At 31.9% G+C, this 15949-nt stretch overlaps 2 protein-coding genes across 3 annotated transcripts; one reads left to right on the top strand and one right to left on the bottom strand.

Moving 5' to 3' along the window:
• Window positions 1-1181: 1181 nt before the first annotated feature.
• RUS6 (root UVB sensitive protein (Protein of unknown function, DUF647)) lies at window positions 1182-6700 on the top strand. Of its 2 annotated transcripts, none has more exons than XM_083075960.1 (13): window positions 1182-1639; window positions 1734-1832; window positions 1903-2016; window positions 2093-2164; window positions 2256-2366; window positions 2449-2568; window positions 3769-3870; window positions 3958-4030; window positions 4251-4331; window positions 4424-4488; window positions 4589-4690; window positions 4785-4967; window positions 5138-5349. In XM_083075960.1, exons 1-13 carry the CDS (start codon window positions 1358-1360, stop codon window positions 5204-5206), a joined length of 1473 nt encoding a protein of 490 aa, XP_082932086.1. In that variant the 5' UTR covers window positions 1182-1357; the 3' UTR covers window positions 5207-5349. The 2 variants fall into 2 exon arrangements, with proteins under 2 accessions (XP_082932086.1, XP_020230678.1); XM_020375089.3 differs by lacking the exon at window positions 5138-5349 and adding an exon at window positions 6180-6700 and having other exon boundaries at window positions 1185-1639.
• A 6521-nt stretch (window positions 6701-13221) lies between these two features.
• On the bottom strand, window positions 13222-15472 carry HB21 (homeobox protein 21). Its single transcript, XM_020375115.3, has one exon. The coding sequence runs from the start codon at window positions 14487-14489 to the stop codon at window positions 13662-13664; it is 828 nt and encodes a 275-aa protein (XP_020230704.2). The 5' UTR covers window positions 14490-15472; the 3' UTR covers window positions 13222-13661.
• Between the last annotated feature and the right edge of the window lie 477 nt (window positions 15473-15949).

Below are 15949 nucleotides of genomic sequence, written 5' to 3'. Positions count from 1 at the left end.
TTTAGCTTATGACTTAATTAAAACTTTCTAAAAAATTTAGGGACTAATTGATGTATTAAATCTTATATTCTATATTTTTAGTTTTATATTCATTTTTTATTTTAAAAAATCATCTATATTTAAATCATACAATTATATTGTTCAAGAGTGTCCATATGAATTATCCTTTCAATAATAGTATTTTCTCAAACTATTTTACGACAAAAATATTTTTAACTTATTAGATTCGTTTGTTTTAACTTATTTTTCTATAGTAACATTTTTTTTAATAAAATAAACCTATTTTACTTTTGATGTTTTTTCTAATTGTTTTAATAGGAAAATTCCTACTTTTTTAAGAAACACTTAAAAAACACTTATTTATAAATATTTTTTTTAATTTAAAAAATAGACTTATTTTCTTTCACAAAGGAGTTTTTAAAACAATTTCTCACCCTCTCATCTCTTTTGTTTATTTATTTATTTATTTTATTAAATTTAAATAATTAACGTACTTCAATTGTAACAATAAATTATATTAATACTATATTTAAATCAATTCAACTTGCTTAAAAAGTAAAATTGGTCAATCCCCTAATGCCTCGACCCGAAAAACAATATATCTTTGGAATTGGGCTGATCCGAATTAATAAGTGCATGTTTACTCATCCACGTTTTTACGAATTTAAGGCGGAAATAAGAAATTATAATTTCTTATTTTTACGTTTTTTACATTATTTAAGTCGCATGAAACCAAACACGTACTAAATCTCCTGTTTAAAAAAAAAAAAAGTTGAGTTGACCTAACTCACATTCCCACTTTGACTTGTTGGAATGAATCGGGAAACAATATATATTTTATAATATGGATTTCCATGAAATCTAAAAATTAGATATAATTTTGATTCACGTCTGTACTTACATCATTAGTATCACCCAAGACTAGAGGCCCATCAGACAAACGGGATAAATATAACAATAAAATAAAATAATATAGATAAAATCAAAGCCAAATCTATATTTAAAATATAAAATATTAATTTTAGTTGAATTGTATATATTTTTAATATCATGGAATAACTTTTTTTAATACTATTTAAGACTACAATTTTCATATCAGAAGAGGATATGAAAATAATGTGAATGAAAAATAGTTTAGGGTGTTAATGAAAAATGAATGAATAAATAATGTGATTAAGTTTTGTAGGAATGCAGAAGAAGGTGAGGCAGAGGCAGGTTGAACTGGCGGTGGGACAGGAAATAAATAAATAGTGATGGTTCTCATTTTCCCAACGCTACCACTTAATTTTGAATTTGTTTCGATGAAAACAACGTGCTCTCTATAAAAGTAAAATTGTGATCGATCCAATTCCAAGGGATGGCACCGATGAATATGAAGCAATCTGCGAAATCGAGTAGAAGCAGCATAGCAGCAGCTTGCTCTCAGGAGATCCTGGTGCGTGAAACGCTGCGTATCAGTGCCAATTTAGCCTCCACGCCTCTCCTGGAAACCGCTCCCAGCTTGAGAATGATTTGCTGTGAGGAATTGGACGGTCGTCGATGGAAGTACGTGGCGGAGACCGATGCCCACGGCCAATTCAAGCCCGATTCATTCCGTCCTCTCTCCGTGCAAAACCCTCAACTTCAGGCCCCAATAGATGTATGTTATCTCTCTTATCCTACGTTTCCACTTTCTCATGCTCATGCTCATGCTCATGCTCATGCTCATGCTCATCAATCAATGCACTCTGCAGGAATTCCTTTCCTTCGTTAGATCCTATGTTGTTCCCGAAGGTTTCCCTCATAGCGTTACTCCTTCCTATGTCCCCTACATGACATGGAGGGCTCTTAAGGTATCTTTCCCCTTTTCCTCTGCCAAATCTTCCACTCTTCGCTCTTAACTCATCATTCTTTTCCTTCTAGCACTTTTTCGGTGGAGCAATGGGCGTTTTCACTACTCAAACCCTTTTGAGTTCAGTTGGCGTCTCTAGAAACAGGGCCACCCCTGCTGCTGTAGCCCTCAACTGGATTATCAAGGTAACGCTTTGACATTCTCTCTCTATGCCTCGCTTTTCATAAATAATAAATAATAAATAATAAATAATATATGTAGGATGGTTCTGGTCGTCTCGGCAAGATGTTCTTTTCTCGCCAAGGAAAGAAATTTGATTATGACCTAAAACAGGTATTCATATACTTCCTTCTTCTTCTGCTCAATTCCAGCTATCCCGCAATCTGCTCCTGAGTTTTTTTTTTTTTTTTTTTTTGTGTTACAGCTAAGGTTTGCAGGTGATCTTCTACTGGAGTTGGGCGCTGGAGTTGAACTCGCAACTGCTGCAGTGCCACATCTATTTCTTCCTTTGGCTTGTGCTGCTAATGTAGTCAAGGTTTGAATTCATGACTTCATTCTCGTGGGTCATTCAGTTACATGTCATTTCTGCACCCTTATTTGTTAATTTCTGCTCTCAGAATGTTGCTGCTGTAACATCAACATCTACTCGGACACCCATTTACAAAGCCTTTGCTAAAGGAGAAAACATAGGGGATGTCACTGCTAAAGGAGAATGTGTTGGCAATATTGCGGACCTGGTATGTTTTTTGGAGCTTCAACAGTTGCTTATAATTGTACTGTTGGCATAGTTTTGTTGGGACATTGTTTACGACAAGTTTTGAACTCTGGCCAAACCTGGTAATGAGGTTGATGTCGATCCTTATTATGCCATGCCATCCAATCAATCAACTACATGCTTGCATGTGTGCGTCATTACCATTATATACTTTGAAAATCACGACTTATGAACTAATTGCTTTGATTTAATATATAATGGCATAGAAGTAAAATATACAAAAATATTGGTCCAGAATCCAGCTGATTGATTTTGGCCAGGCTAATAGATGCATACGGCAAGGAACTAGTGATTCATGGCCAAAATTATGTTTATTAAAGGTGGAACCATAGACAAATGCTGGACTGGATTGCAGGTCTGTGGTATTTATCTCAAGACAAGGACAATTTGTAGGCAAGAAGGGGGGGATGTTAGGAGTCATATCAGTGACTGTTTATATCTCTGAGTCTGAACAGTGTCATCATAAGTAAAAATTTCAAGGTTGATGGATGTACGTGAAAATTCAAACAAGGAACAACGATGGTTATGTAAGCATGAGTTTCCAGTGTTGTCTGCCAAATAAAACAACAAAAAGAAGAAAACAAGCCTAAGCTTTGTGCCTGGTTTCCTTGGGGGTAAATAATACCCAAGGTTTGATCCTTTAATTGCATTATTCAGCCAAAAGAGCAATTTGGCTGTATAAAATTAACATGATGAAACTGCGCCCTTAGAAAAAAATAATTGCATGGGTTCAATTTTCACATGTCTTTTCATCCTTAACTGTTTGGGAATAGAATCCTACTCTTGCAAGAATTGAGACATCTTAATATTCTACTGAATTCAATAATAAAAATTGGACCTTAAAGGTTAGACTGCTGATACCCGAAGAACTGAAAATTCAAGCCCAAGCCTGTGTCTGAAAATATAAATTACCTAAAAGTAGCAATTATTAAATTATGATGTAAAGAAACCAAAAGAACATTAAAAACAGCTGGTAATATGAATATTATAGTATGACACTAAAATGATTTGATCTTGAAGCTTGTGTCAATAATATTTTTCGAAATTTATAGTTTTTTCTTTTCCTTTTCTTTTAAAATCTCATCCATGTTAGTAATCATTACCTTTGATATTTTCCCCCTTTTGATGAAAGAAAATGCCAAATCTCTTTTTCAATTTGCAGTTAGGAACTGGTTTGAGCTTATTGATTGCCAAAAGAAATCCGTCACTTGTCACCACATTTTCCCTCCTTTCTTGTGGATATCTCCTTAGCTCTTATAGAGAGGTTTGTTTTTATATATGTAATGATGATGCTTATCTAGCTGTACATCCAATTTGGTGATTATGTATCTAATGTTTAATGCATTAATAGGTAAAATCTGTGGTTTTGCACACACTTAACTCCGCAAGATTCAGTGTGGCAGTAGATTCATTCCTCAAGACAGGTATCATAACACTGCTGTAAATGCACTAGCATCTCACATTGCAGCTTAGCAGAGAGAGAGATGTGACTGTCCATCCTCTTAAAAATCATCAAATAGTCAATTTATGCTGCTCTTATTGATGAGGCTTTTCTCTCTTGTATAGTCAAATTCATTTATACAAGCACCATGAGATACTCTTCCACTGTATGCCTCATTCGCATTTCAACTAAATTTATTTCAGGACGAGTTCCCACTTTGGAGGAGGGCAATATGAATGAGGACATATTCAATTTTCCGTGGAAAGATAAGCCTGTTGTTCTTGGTATATCAATGCACTGAAAGAGTTTTACCTCTCCACCACAACCATTTTGTCTGAAATTAAAACTGAAATTTTCTTTCTAATTGTTTTTTAAGGATCAAGAATCAAGGAAGCATTCCAAGACCCTAGTGCATATGTTGCCATAGAGCCCTTGTTTGATGTAAGCTCTTTTTTGAGAGCTTGAGATTTTTTAGCTCTTAATTTATTATGATCGATATTGTTATATGATACATTCTTATATTCTCTTAAATTGGTAACAGAGGGAGCGATATATTGTAACATATGACCCCTCAAAACACAAGGTTTATGCTGTGCTCAAGGATCAGGCAAAGTCGGATGACATTCTGAAAGCAGCATTCCATGTGAGATATATGGCTATCTTACAAATTTATCAGAACAGACTGGGACATTCTTAATTTGAAAAGTACTTCAAACTTAAATAACCTCATTTTGCAGGCTCATGTGCTATTGAGTTTCCTAAAATCATCCAACGAAAGTATGGCCTCATCTTTGAAGCAAAGGGAGGATGTTAACTCAAACATGATGCACACAGTTTCTGATATTGAGTCTTGTATAGCTGATACTTGCAAGATTGTGGCAAGTTCTTACGGGCTTTTCAAGAATAAAGCTAAGGAGCAGGTAATTAAGCAAGAATATTTATTTGTTGGTTCTGCATTCCATCTTGATTACTGCTATATTTTTTAGGCCTGCTTTGAATGTTATCTTTGGCATGTAATTGTTGCTATTGTGGTATTTGAGTTTTTGGACATGCGGTATGCCTTATATTTGTCCTATGCGATCCTTGTCAGGTAATTTTTCCCTCTTCTGGGAGACGGGTGGGAAGATGTACCAATATAACTCATAGTTGTCTATCCTAAAAATTGTGCCCAGGCTTCCGAGTTTTTGCTTGATGCCCTCTTATGGGTGACCATACCATGAGCATTGAATTGCTTTATAGTGTGTTTGCACTTTGGATGTAGAATTTAAATTGAATAATTTATTTTGTTTGAAGGATTTCAAATTTCTTATAGTGAAATTTTTTATTTGGATGGAAAATTTATAAAGAATTTAAAATCCATTGTGAAATTCTTTAAAAAAAAGTGAAAATTTGAAATTCTTTATTTATTTTTCTTATTTCACTTATATATATATTATCTTATCTCTTATCTCTTTATGTTTTTAATTAGAATATTCAAAAATTATTTTTAAAATTATTAAATATTATCTAATATTAATTTTTTAAATTATTAAATATGTTTTTTTTTTGTAAGGAAATTATTAAATATTTAAAATTGGCTAATATTTATTTTTATAAATTTAATTTAAAAATCTCAACATATGAATATATTTTTAAAATCAATTTTACTATGATAGAATCAAATTATCATATCCAAACTAACAATTTAAAATTTCAAAATTTAAATTGACTTATCCAAACAAAACATTTTAAGAATGATAGAAATTGAAATCAAAATAATTCAAATATCAAGAATTTCAAATTCTTTGAAATTGTAAAATTTCTCATCCAAACACATCATTAAGCAATTCCCAGGATAGAATAAATACTTTTATTTTTTTTATATTTTGAGAGCTGGATGGTTAAGGTATAGATTCTGGTTTATTCGCATTTTCATCAGAGTTTATTGCTGTATTTTGTGAGGGGTGTTTGTTAATTTGGTATTTGGTTCCGTGTATAGGGAATTTGGGATGTACCGATGCAAATCTCACAGTAAATAATTGAAATTTGAGGGCTTATTTAATATTTATATGGTCTGAGATTTTATGAGCATTTGTTCATGTACACATATATATGTTGCAAGTGCCAAGTTCATATAATCTATTTGCTTGCAGGGTTGGACGATGTCCGAATCACTTCTAAATCCTGGTCGAGCTAGGCTGTTTCAACATGATAATAGATGATATTTTAATATTCTCAGCTGGCTGCTGCTGGGTTTTAAACGCCAAAGATCTTGGGACTGCTCTGGATGTGAAATGAGTGAGGCAACTGAAGGTTGAAGTCACCAACGAGCAAAGAGAACATACAATACAATGCACAAGTGGAATCGTACCATCCTTGATCTTCAGAAAGGCCAAGTGAACGTGAACTTCCACGGGATGTTATTGAATGGATGGCCTGCAACATGATTGATTTAGTTATAGCAGTTGTTAGCATGACGACCACTTAAAATACCAATGTGTGGCTTTTTTTTTCTTTTCTTCCCCTTAATAGTTTCGTTCTTTATTCTTTTTGCAGTGGGGACGGATTACTCTGTAGTATAAACTTTTCAGTTTCAGTTGTAGAGCCGAGTTCAAAAACTTGCGCATATATAAACGATAAAATATCAGTGCAATTTCCATGGTGCATTCTTGTAGTTTTAATTGTGCAACAAGTTAGATTAAGCCAGTCCAAATTATTTTTCTTATAAACTTTCCACCTTGAAGCACAAAGCAAAAGGAATCTAAGTGTGTTCGGACTAGAATTTATAAGTACATGATTTTAAAGCAAAGGACTTTGATTGTATGAACTTAATCTATGTGTTACTCATGCATTGTATTCAAACAATTGGAGTGTTTATTTAAATAAATAAATAAATTATTTTTTACAATATAATTGATATTTTTAAAAATATTTATTGGAACCTTGGGAAGGTGAAGAAGGCTTGGACAGGGATGGTGGGACTGGAGGTGGTGCCGAATGCGAGGGAGGTGCTGAAGGAGATGGAGAAGGTTCCTGAAGGCGGTGGAGAGCGGCTGAACGTATGCCAGGAGGAGCATGATTGTGAAGCCATCGAAGAGGCTCATTTCCTATATGAACGGTACGCTATTCACGAATCTCGATCTTGGAAACGTTTTGCATTAACTGATTATAAAATTACTTATACTGTTGGAGGATTGCCATGCAGAGTGGGATCCTTGGGGTGTTCCAGATGATTACGAATGTGAGGTGATTGAGATTCGGGAGGCAAATTTCTCTCCACCGACCTTTCCTCCCTAAAGAATTCACACTATCACCATCAAAGCCATGATTTTCAGCTTTGCTTTCTCAATTTCAGTATGCATTCAACTGTTTGCGCCAACTAGTTTCAGATTCAACACTTTTTTTCTCCTAAATAACTAGAACAATATCAAATAATAATAATTTTTTGTTCCATAATTAATACTACTAGTTTTTAATTTATTTATCTGGATTACATGACTCCCTAATGCATCTACTTAAGCCAAACTACTATTCCAGCTACTCTGCACTCTGCAGTGCTGGAGTATGTCATTCCCTAAATTTGACATGTTTTCAAACTTACATTACAGTAGTTCCCTTTGTTCTATTAAATTTTCCCCATCCTATATATATTTATCTATTCAGGTTCCTAGGTTCTGAATGTTGTACCTGCCATTACATTATCTATGATAAGCTCCGGAACACATCTACTATAATATATAGTCAGAATATTAGCTTTTCACAATTTACTGTTTCTTACCATATGAGTGATTGTTGATCAATCTCTCGGTGCAAGTCATGTCAGCAGTTTGTAACTTGTACATCTATCCTCAGTCTTTAATTTCATTGTACTTTTTTCACCTTAGGCACACACCAGTACCATTTTCTTTAGGCTATATTTTTCCATTGATGAAAAGGAGCAAAATAAAGTGGATTGATACTAAGTTCCACCGTTAGATTGATAAAGGCTATGTTTCCATTGCTTAAAACATGGTTTTAACGAAGTTATTGATCATGCACTATAGTGATGCAGGGAAGCTGTGGGATGTTACAGAATACAGAGTTTGAATAAGGATGCTTTTTGGAGTATGGTCATAGTGGTGCTAGTGTGGCTAGAGGGGTTTATGGGTAAAGTTGAGATTCTCCTTCTCTTTTCTATAACTTACACATTATAACTAGATATAATTTCTCATGCTTCTATCTACTGTGTGACACCCTTATGTGGTAATTTTTTGGCAACATCGTCCCGCCCCCACCCACCAAATTTTTTTCTATGCTGGAGCTCTTAATACTCTGTTCTGAACTCTGAACTTCCTCTTTTTTTGTGTAACATACACCATCATCTTTAATTGAATGTTTAAGATTTGTATTAGAAATGACTTTTTTTAATACAAATAAATAAATGGAGCACTTATATAAATATAGTTTAAATTGTTTTATATAAAAATTTTAGAGTAGTGATCATCATCATGAAATGTGTTATATCACTAGTGATTTTGAGATCTATCTGAACTTGGTAAAGATTGTTTTTAATGGTTAATCCAGGTATTGCCATAGGCTTCTGTGCTTGGACCTGGACTCTTCCACTCAAGCTGCCAACCTTGGAGATGACGAGATAAGGCCCGACTCTACTGTGGCCCTAGAGTAATCTCTTTCACGTGCCTTTCTATCTCTTCCCCCCTTTTCTTTTATGGATTCCTTGCTTATTTGAACAGTGTAAATTGATGAGCCATCAAGAATCAAGTTTGTAAAATTTGATATCTTATACTGTTTCTTTATCGATCTCTTCCATGTCTGGGTGGGTTTACATTGTGCTGTAGGGCTTAATCGTTTACTGTATCTTGTATTTTGAATTCACAGCTTGCCTATTACCTAAGCAACCATATTTTGGTTCAGACATTTTCCTGTATGTCTTTTAACATCACAGGATCCTTCCATTTGTTAGATAAGAGTATCTTGATGCATATGCCATTTTCGTTGATTTTTTTGAAAAGTTTGGATTTATTATTTTTTTGAAAAATAGTTTTCTATTGTTGTCTTCCACTACATATTGTTTCATATATTATAATTTCCTATTAAAATAGAAGGCATTTATGTATAATTTGCAAATTGAAGTGAATTATTTTGTTCTAATTATAACAGAAAAGTGATTATAGTTTCTTAGGTTCATAATTTATGCCTTGTAATTTGTATATTTTTATAATTCTTAAAAATTCAGAGCTGCACGTCAAAGAAGTCATTAAACCATAAATTATTTATCATATTTGAAGCAAAACGTGCATATGTATTCATCGAAAACCTTTTAATTTAACGATAAAATTATTAAAATTTTGTTGTAGATTTTGAATTATTGATTGAAAATATTATATTAAGAGTTACTCTTAAAATAGATGAATTTATTCATTATATATATATATATATATATTAATACGATCTCTTATGACAATTACTATTTTTATTTACAAAGATTCAAACTTCAAATATTGCTTATTAAATATTAGTGTTTTATTAATATTATAAAATGATAATCAAAATAAAATATTACATGTTCATGGACAGAAGGAGTACTATATTAAAGAGTTTGAATATCTTAAGAAATTATAGCATTAGGCCGTTTTTTACAAATTTAAAAGTATATTGATTGAATCATTAAAAATAAAGGGGGTTATTTTTGCGAAATTACAGATAAATTTCTTATTTTTTAATTATTTATAATAATACATTAATTTTTTAAAACATTATAATAATTCTCTTATTTGGAAAATATTCCACTATGTCTCTTAACTCTTTAGAGGTGTTGCTTTGGTTTGGACATTAAAAAAACAGCTTGCTCTATGCAACCATGTGAAATCTCAATAGTGCTAGTGCAATTTATTCTTAAAAAAATAATAATAGATTTTAATTGATTGTATTCTTTCTTTATAATAAAATTTGATTTGCTTTTTAACCAAAAAAAATGTATAGCAAGCACGTTAAGATTTCCGTTTGACAAAATAAACGATCATCTTCATTTTATTTTATTTTATTTCAATATAGAAGCATAATACAAGAAATAGCAATGGCTGTGTTATGGATGAAATTTGTGAAGTTGCTTTCTTTGCTTTTCCACTGTTTGCTGTGCTGTGCTTTCCATTCAACATTCTGCTTCTGCTTCTGCATGGAAGGATGTGATGTGCATCCCGATACGAATTAAAGACACCACCTTTTTTCTTTTCACGCTTTATTTTCGGATTCTACCCCCAAAAAATTAAAGCAATAATAAATAACTATATATTTTTTTATAATTAACTAATATTTTAGTTATTACCGAATATATTTAATAAGTAAAAACTAAATCTTTTAAATCGATGTCTTTAAAATAATTAACACGACTCAGAAGAAAAAAATTAACCATTTTTCATATTGTAAGTTTATAAAAAAATATTATGAATTAAATAACAAAAATATAAATATCTAAAAATTAGATTAAAAAGATTATGATTCTTCTTGCTGTAGTGGACCCCATTCTTCTTTTTTCCCCTTTTCAAAGCAAGGCGTGCTTGCAAGTTTTGTATAATTATCTATGGCTAAAGAATTATTCATGATCGTGAAATTGAAATATTATATTTATACAACAAAATCATATAATATATTTTATGTATTTACATTTTCGTCTTTCTTTTATTTGTATAAATACATTTTTCAAAATTTCTTTAATTTTTTAGAAACAATATAAGATCTTTATTGTTGTGTGCATACAGATAAGCTGACAATGACAGCAAACTAAGTTTGTACTTAATGCAATGAACATTATTCTCTTTAAAAATTAGTGGACAAAAATCTTTTAATTTATTGGTTAAATTATATATATTATATACATATAAGAAGTATATGTAAAATTATATATATATATATATAAGTCATAATATAATAATATAACTACATAAAATAATTGATTAATTAGAGAGTTGAATACAATTAGTTAATATAAAATTGAATTGTTTAAGAATGTTCGGATTAAATTAGATTAATTTTAGACAAAGCTTTAAAACAGTGATGTGAAAATAAAAATAACAACTGACCATATCTCATGTTGCCTCCACGTCACGCTCTCACAGTCTTTCACATCTTTCATTACTTAACACTGAGCAACACGTTAAACATATGATGATATAATATTATGCTAACATTTTTATATAAAAACGACTAAAATAAGTTTTAAACATATATAACTATTCATAAATAGTTACAGCCTAGAAAAATATTTTAAACTTACATAATTATTTTAAAAAAATCATAGATTTTTTACATTTTAATTTCTATCTCTTATGCGATGAAATTTAATATATATCAACATATTTGTCTCTCTCAATTTTACGTTAAAATATTATTATATTTATTGGATGTGATTACGTGTATTCATTTAAAGTTTGTTTTGTATAAGGGTGTAATATGAACAAATTACATTATTATTATATATATATATAACATTGATTTATTTAATATTATAACATTGATTTATAAAGTAGAGATTGTTCTTAATTATATATTTCAGAGTAAAATGTACTCTTATTTTTTTAAGAGATATGAATATTATATTGTTATTTATCTTATAATAAAATTTATAGTCTCCTTTCTCAACAAATTTCAACATATGATATTTTATTAACTTTTGTAATTTTTTTTAAGTTTCGTTAATCGATGTTATAAAAGAATTTATTATCAAAACATCCTTTACACAAACATTTCTTCATAAATATAAATATCACAATATTCTCCCTTAACAAATTCAGGTATGTTATACTTTAACAATTTATCTCTTGGTTTACATATTTAATTATTATTTTAAAAATTATTATGAATTTTATAAAATTAACTATATATCTTACAAAATATTTTTATTATTTTGTAAGATATAGATGCTATCAAATATAAATCATGGAAATTATAGATGCTATCAAATATAAGTCATGGAAATAGTTGACAGCGAGTTTAAATGAGGGACAACTAGTATACATAAATTGGTTAAATGAGTTATGTATTCAGCACTTAACTTTGTATATAAGTTGGAGTACCCTTTGTACTCCTTTTTTAATATTACATTTTTTTGCTTATCAAAAAAAATAAATTTATTATTATTATTTTTACAAGATATTTTCAAATTTATATATCAAAATAAAAATAATATATTTATGTAAATAATAAAATTGATGTTATTAAATTAATGTAGTTAATGTAATACTTTTTTTAATATTTAAATAGAATAGAATAATATTTTTATTATAGTATTAATTATATATATATATATATTAAATACTAAAATATGTATTATTTATTATTAATTTAATGCGATAAATATATTTGTAGTATTTTAAAATATATTTTAGTTAAAATTAATTATTTTTAATGATGTTAAGTTAATAGAATAGAAAAGTGATAATATAGTATTTATATTTTTAAAAGATAAATGTGTAATTTATTTTATATTTTATCATTAAGAAGATAGATAATGTAATACTTAAATCTCTAAGAAAAAAAAATAATTTACATTAACAGAATCAAGTTAAATAAATAAAATTATATATTTTAATATAAAAATGATAATTTAATATTCTCATCTCTCATGAGAGGATAACATAATTTAGTCTATAGTCAAGTGGTGAGATCTCAAAACAATATTTTGATTAAAAAAATGTTAGGAAATTTATTTTGCTCACGATGAAATTGTTGAAAAGTTTACGAGATTAATGGCTTCTTCGTAACCCTAACCATTTTTAAATTAATATGATTTTTTAATAATATGAAATAAGTTAGTAATGCAAGGTCTAGTACTGAATTGAAGTTTGAGTGCAAAAAGTAGAATATCAAATAGCTTCCTTTATCATTAAAAAAAAAATAGCTTCCTTCCGCCACGCACGGCTATGACATATATGTACGCAGCGCAGGTTCAGACATATAGAATACAAACTTTAGAGGTGAAGACAAAAATTCAAAGCAAAGCTGGTTTCGCATTCTTTTTTCTTTTTCTTTTGAATGTATATTCGATTCTTCCTTTGAGTTTATTAATTAATTTTTCTAATACTTATGCTAAAAAATAGACTATTTGGAGGAAAAAAATCATTTTAAAATTAATGACAAACATACAATTTTCATGGCGCTTGAAAAATGATGTCAGAAGGTCCTACATATGATGCAGCATAACAAAAGCAGAAGCAGAAATTGTAAGGTGAAAGAGAAAGTAGCTAGCATACAAAAGCCCTATGTAATTCTATTAATACATGTAGTACCTCAGACTCTATTCATTGCATAGATTCCATCACTTGAATGCTAGCTAGGTAGCTCGAGGAGATCCAGAATTAAACACCACTCAGAAACTAAAACTTAATTCACGCAATGCAGATGCAATTTCCTAACTACAACACGTGGTGATATATGTATATATATAATTGGTAACTAGATACTAGAACTAGAGGGGTTTATTTTTAGGCAAAGAGAAGTGAAACAGATGATGATGATGATGATTAGAGATGAAGAAAGTCAAGAAACACTTGCGGCTGGCTAATAATTATACGTAGAGGGGAATGGAACGGAGTTTAGAAAGGTAGATAATTAATTAGAAATTTAGAATTATTGTACTTTTAAGGTGGTGGCGCAGTTGGGGGATTCTTTTTGGCAAGATTGTGCTTATTGTTGTGCATCCAAACCTTGAGCACTCTTCTCTTAACCCCAATCTCTTGGCAGAACTGTTGCACCACAGACTCCTCTTGCTTCTGGATTTTCCACCCCACCTTCTCAGCAAAGTTTAGCATTTTGTCCTTCTGCTCCTGGCTGAACTTTGTCCTGAACCTTTTCTTCACCATCTGGGAGGATGGTCTAGCCTGCACCATTCCTCCACCGCCCTCTTCTTGCTCGTCAGACTCTGAGGGCAGGTGTCCTATGTTGTAGGGCATTATCATCTGGTGAGGTGGCACACTTCTGGAAGGGAGGATGTTACCTGTAGGGTACCCTAGAGCCTCAGGAGGGAGAAGGTTCTTGTGAGGGCCTAGAATGAGCCTCCTTCCACTCCTGCTGAAGGGGTGGAAGTCACATGAAGAGGGCTCTCCCTCCACTTCCTTTCTGTGGAAGTTTCTGTGGCAATGGCAGGCTGAGCAGTTGAGAGCCTCTATGGTGCCCTCTTCTCCACTTGGCATGAACTCACCACACCCATCAGTGGCATTCCCCCCCATGGAAGCTGCATGGTTCTTCAGGCATTCTCTGTATCTCACCACTTTCTTGTACACATGATCCTCCTGCATAGTAGGTGTGCCATTTGAAGGTGCTGTGGAGGATATAATGTGGTTGTGGTGTGGAGGGTCATGGTGAATCATGAGTCCATGACCATGTCCATTACCATGTCCCCCACCATATGTAGTGCTGCTTATTGGGATTGGGATTGGGATTTCTCCTTCTTGACTCGAGAGTTCCATTCCTAGCTACCTTTGGAGGCCAAAAAAGAAACAAAGGAGGAAAATATGTGTGTATATAGTATAGGCTAGTAGTGCCAAAATGATTGCAATTCTAAGTTTCACCTTCAAATCCTAGGACTAGCTAGCTAGGAGTAATAAGTAATTATCAACTCGCGTGATGTTTGAAAAGCTGGCTAGCAACGCATGAAAACGTTTTGATATGATGAAGCTAGCTAGGTGTTGGACGCAATTGAGTTGAGAAGCGGCACTAACTACCACCTCATTATCTTCAGGTGAATTAAGATGAGAAAGTGAGACTCAGAAGTAGGGCACACACACAGGATATGGTCATGAGAAGACAACTTTTTAAGCAAACAAGACACTTTCCCACTCTGGGTATTTTCTAATTTCTATCTCTTCAAAAGGAGACACAGAGAGAGAGAGAGAAAGAGAGAGACAAATAACAGTCTCTATGTCTCGGCGAGAAGATAATCAATGGAGACAGCTACAAACAAACCAAACCTTGTAGTTGTCTCAATTGGAGATGAAGAGCAAAGTGACATGAAAAGGACTTGAAGTGGCGAGATCAAACACCTTGTGTTGTGTTGCATTCATGGTTGGTTAGAAGAAAAGAAAAGGAAGTGATTTGGTTTAGAAGAGAAGAATTAGAGTAATACGAGGCAATGGTAGAGAGAGAGAGAGAAGAGAGTTATGGAGGTGGGTTTTGGTAGTGAAGCACTAAACAGGAGGTGCTTATAGAGGTGGTGTGGGAGGACAAAAAAGGAGAGGCCAAAAAAAGCAGATTTTAACAGAGAAAGAGGAATACACAGTGGAGTTTTAGAGAGGGAGACTCAGATTAGAGAACAAAAAAAAAAAAGTGGGGTGCTTGCTTTGCTTGCACTATCAGCTATCGAGTTTACGCCATATAGAGGGGAGCAGTGTGTCAGATAGTGGTGAGGACAAAAGATGGCAGATAGAGAGAGAGAGAGAAACAGAACCTTTCTCAAATTGAATTAACTCAAACAAACGTTCTTTCAAAGTAAATAACATAAACTTCCCTTCTTTACATACATACATGCCGCCCTCTCACTATTTTCTTCTTCTTCATAATTTATTAATTTATTCATCCTCTTCCCACCTAAACCGTGAACTCATTAAGCAAACCCACTAAACTAAATAGAATAACAAAATGGGGGACAAACTGAAACATGACCATAAATATTTCCATCAAGTTGTTAGAGAATCATTAACTTCAAAAACAACATTTTAGTCCTGCATAATACTCAGGAGAACATGTTTGTTTCTTTTTCAATAATTCAATTCTATTCAAATATAAATGTCTCCACTTAAACTACCCAACTCCCTTCTCGTGTTAGCTTAACTTTTTACTACAAATACTAAACTAATTAAATGTGTTAGATGAGTAGGAGGAGAAAATAAAAACTACGAATTCATCATTGCCTCACTTAATGGTAGTATTA

Source organism: Cajanus cajan, chromosome 5, assembly GCF_000230855.2.
Source record: "Cajanus cajan strain Asha chromosome 5, NIPB_CcT2T_4, whole genome shotgun sequence".
Taxonomy (NCBI): domain Eukaryota; kingdom Viridiplantae; phylum Streptophyta; class Magnoliopsida; order Fabales; family Fabaceae; genus Cajanus; species Cajanus cajan.
The sequence above is the reverse complement of the archived record's forward strand: the minus strand, read 5'-3'. Positions and strand labels throughout refer to the sequence as shown.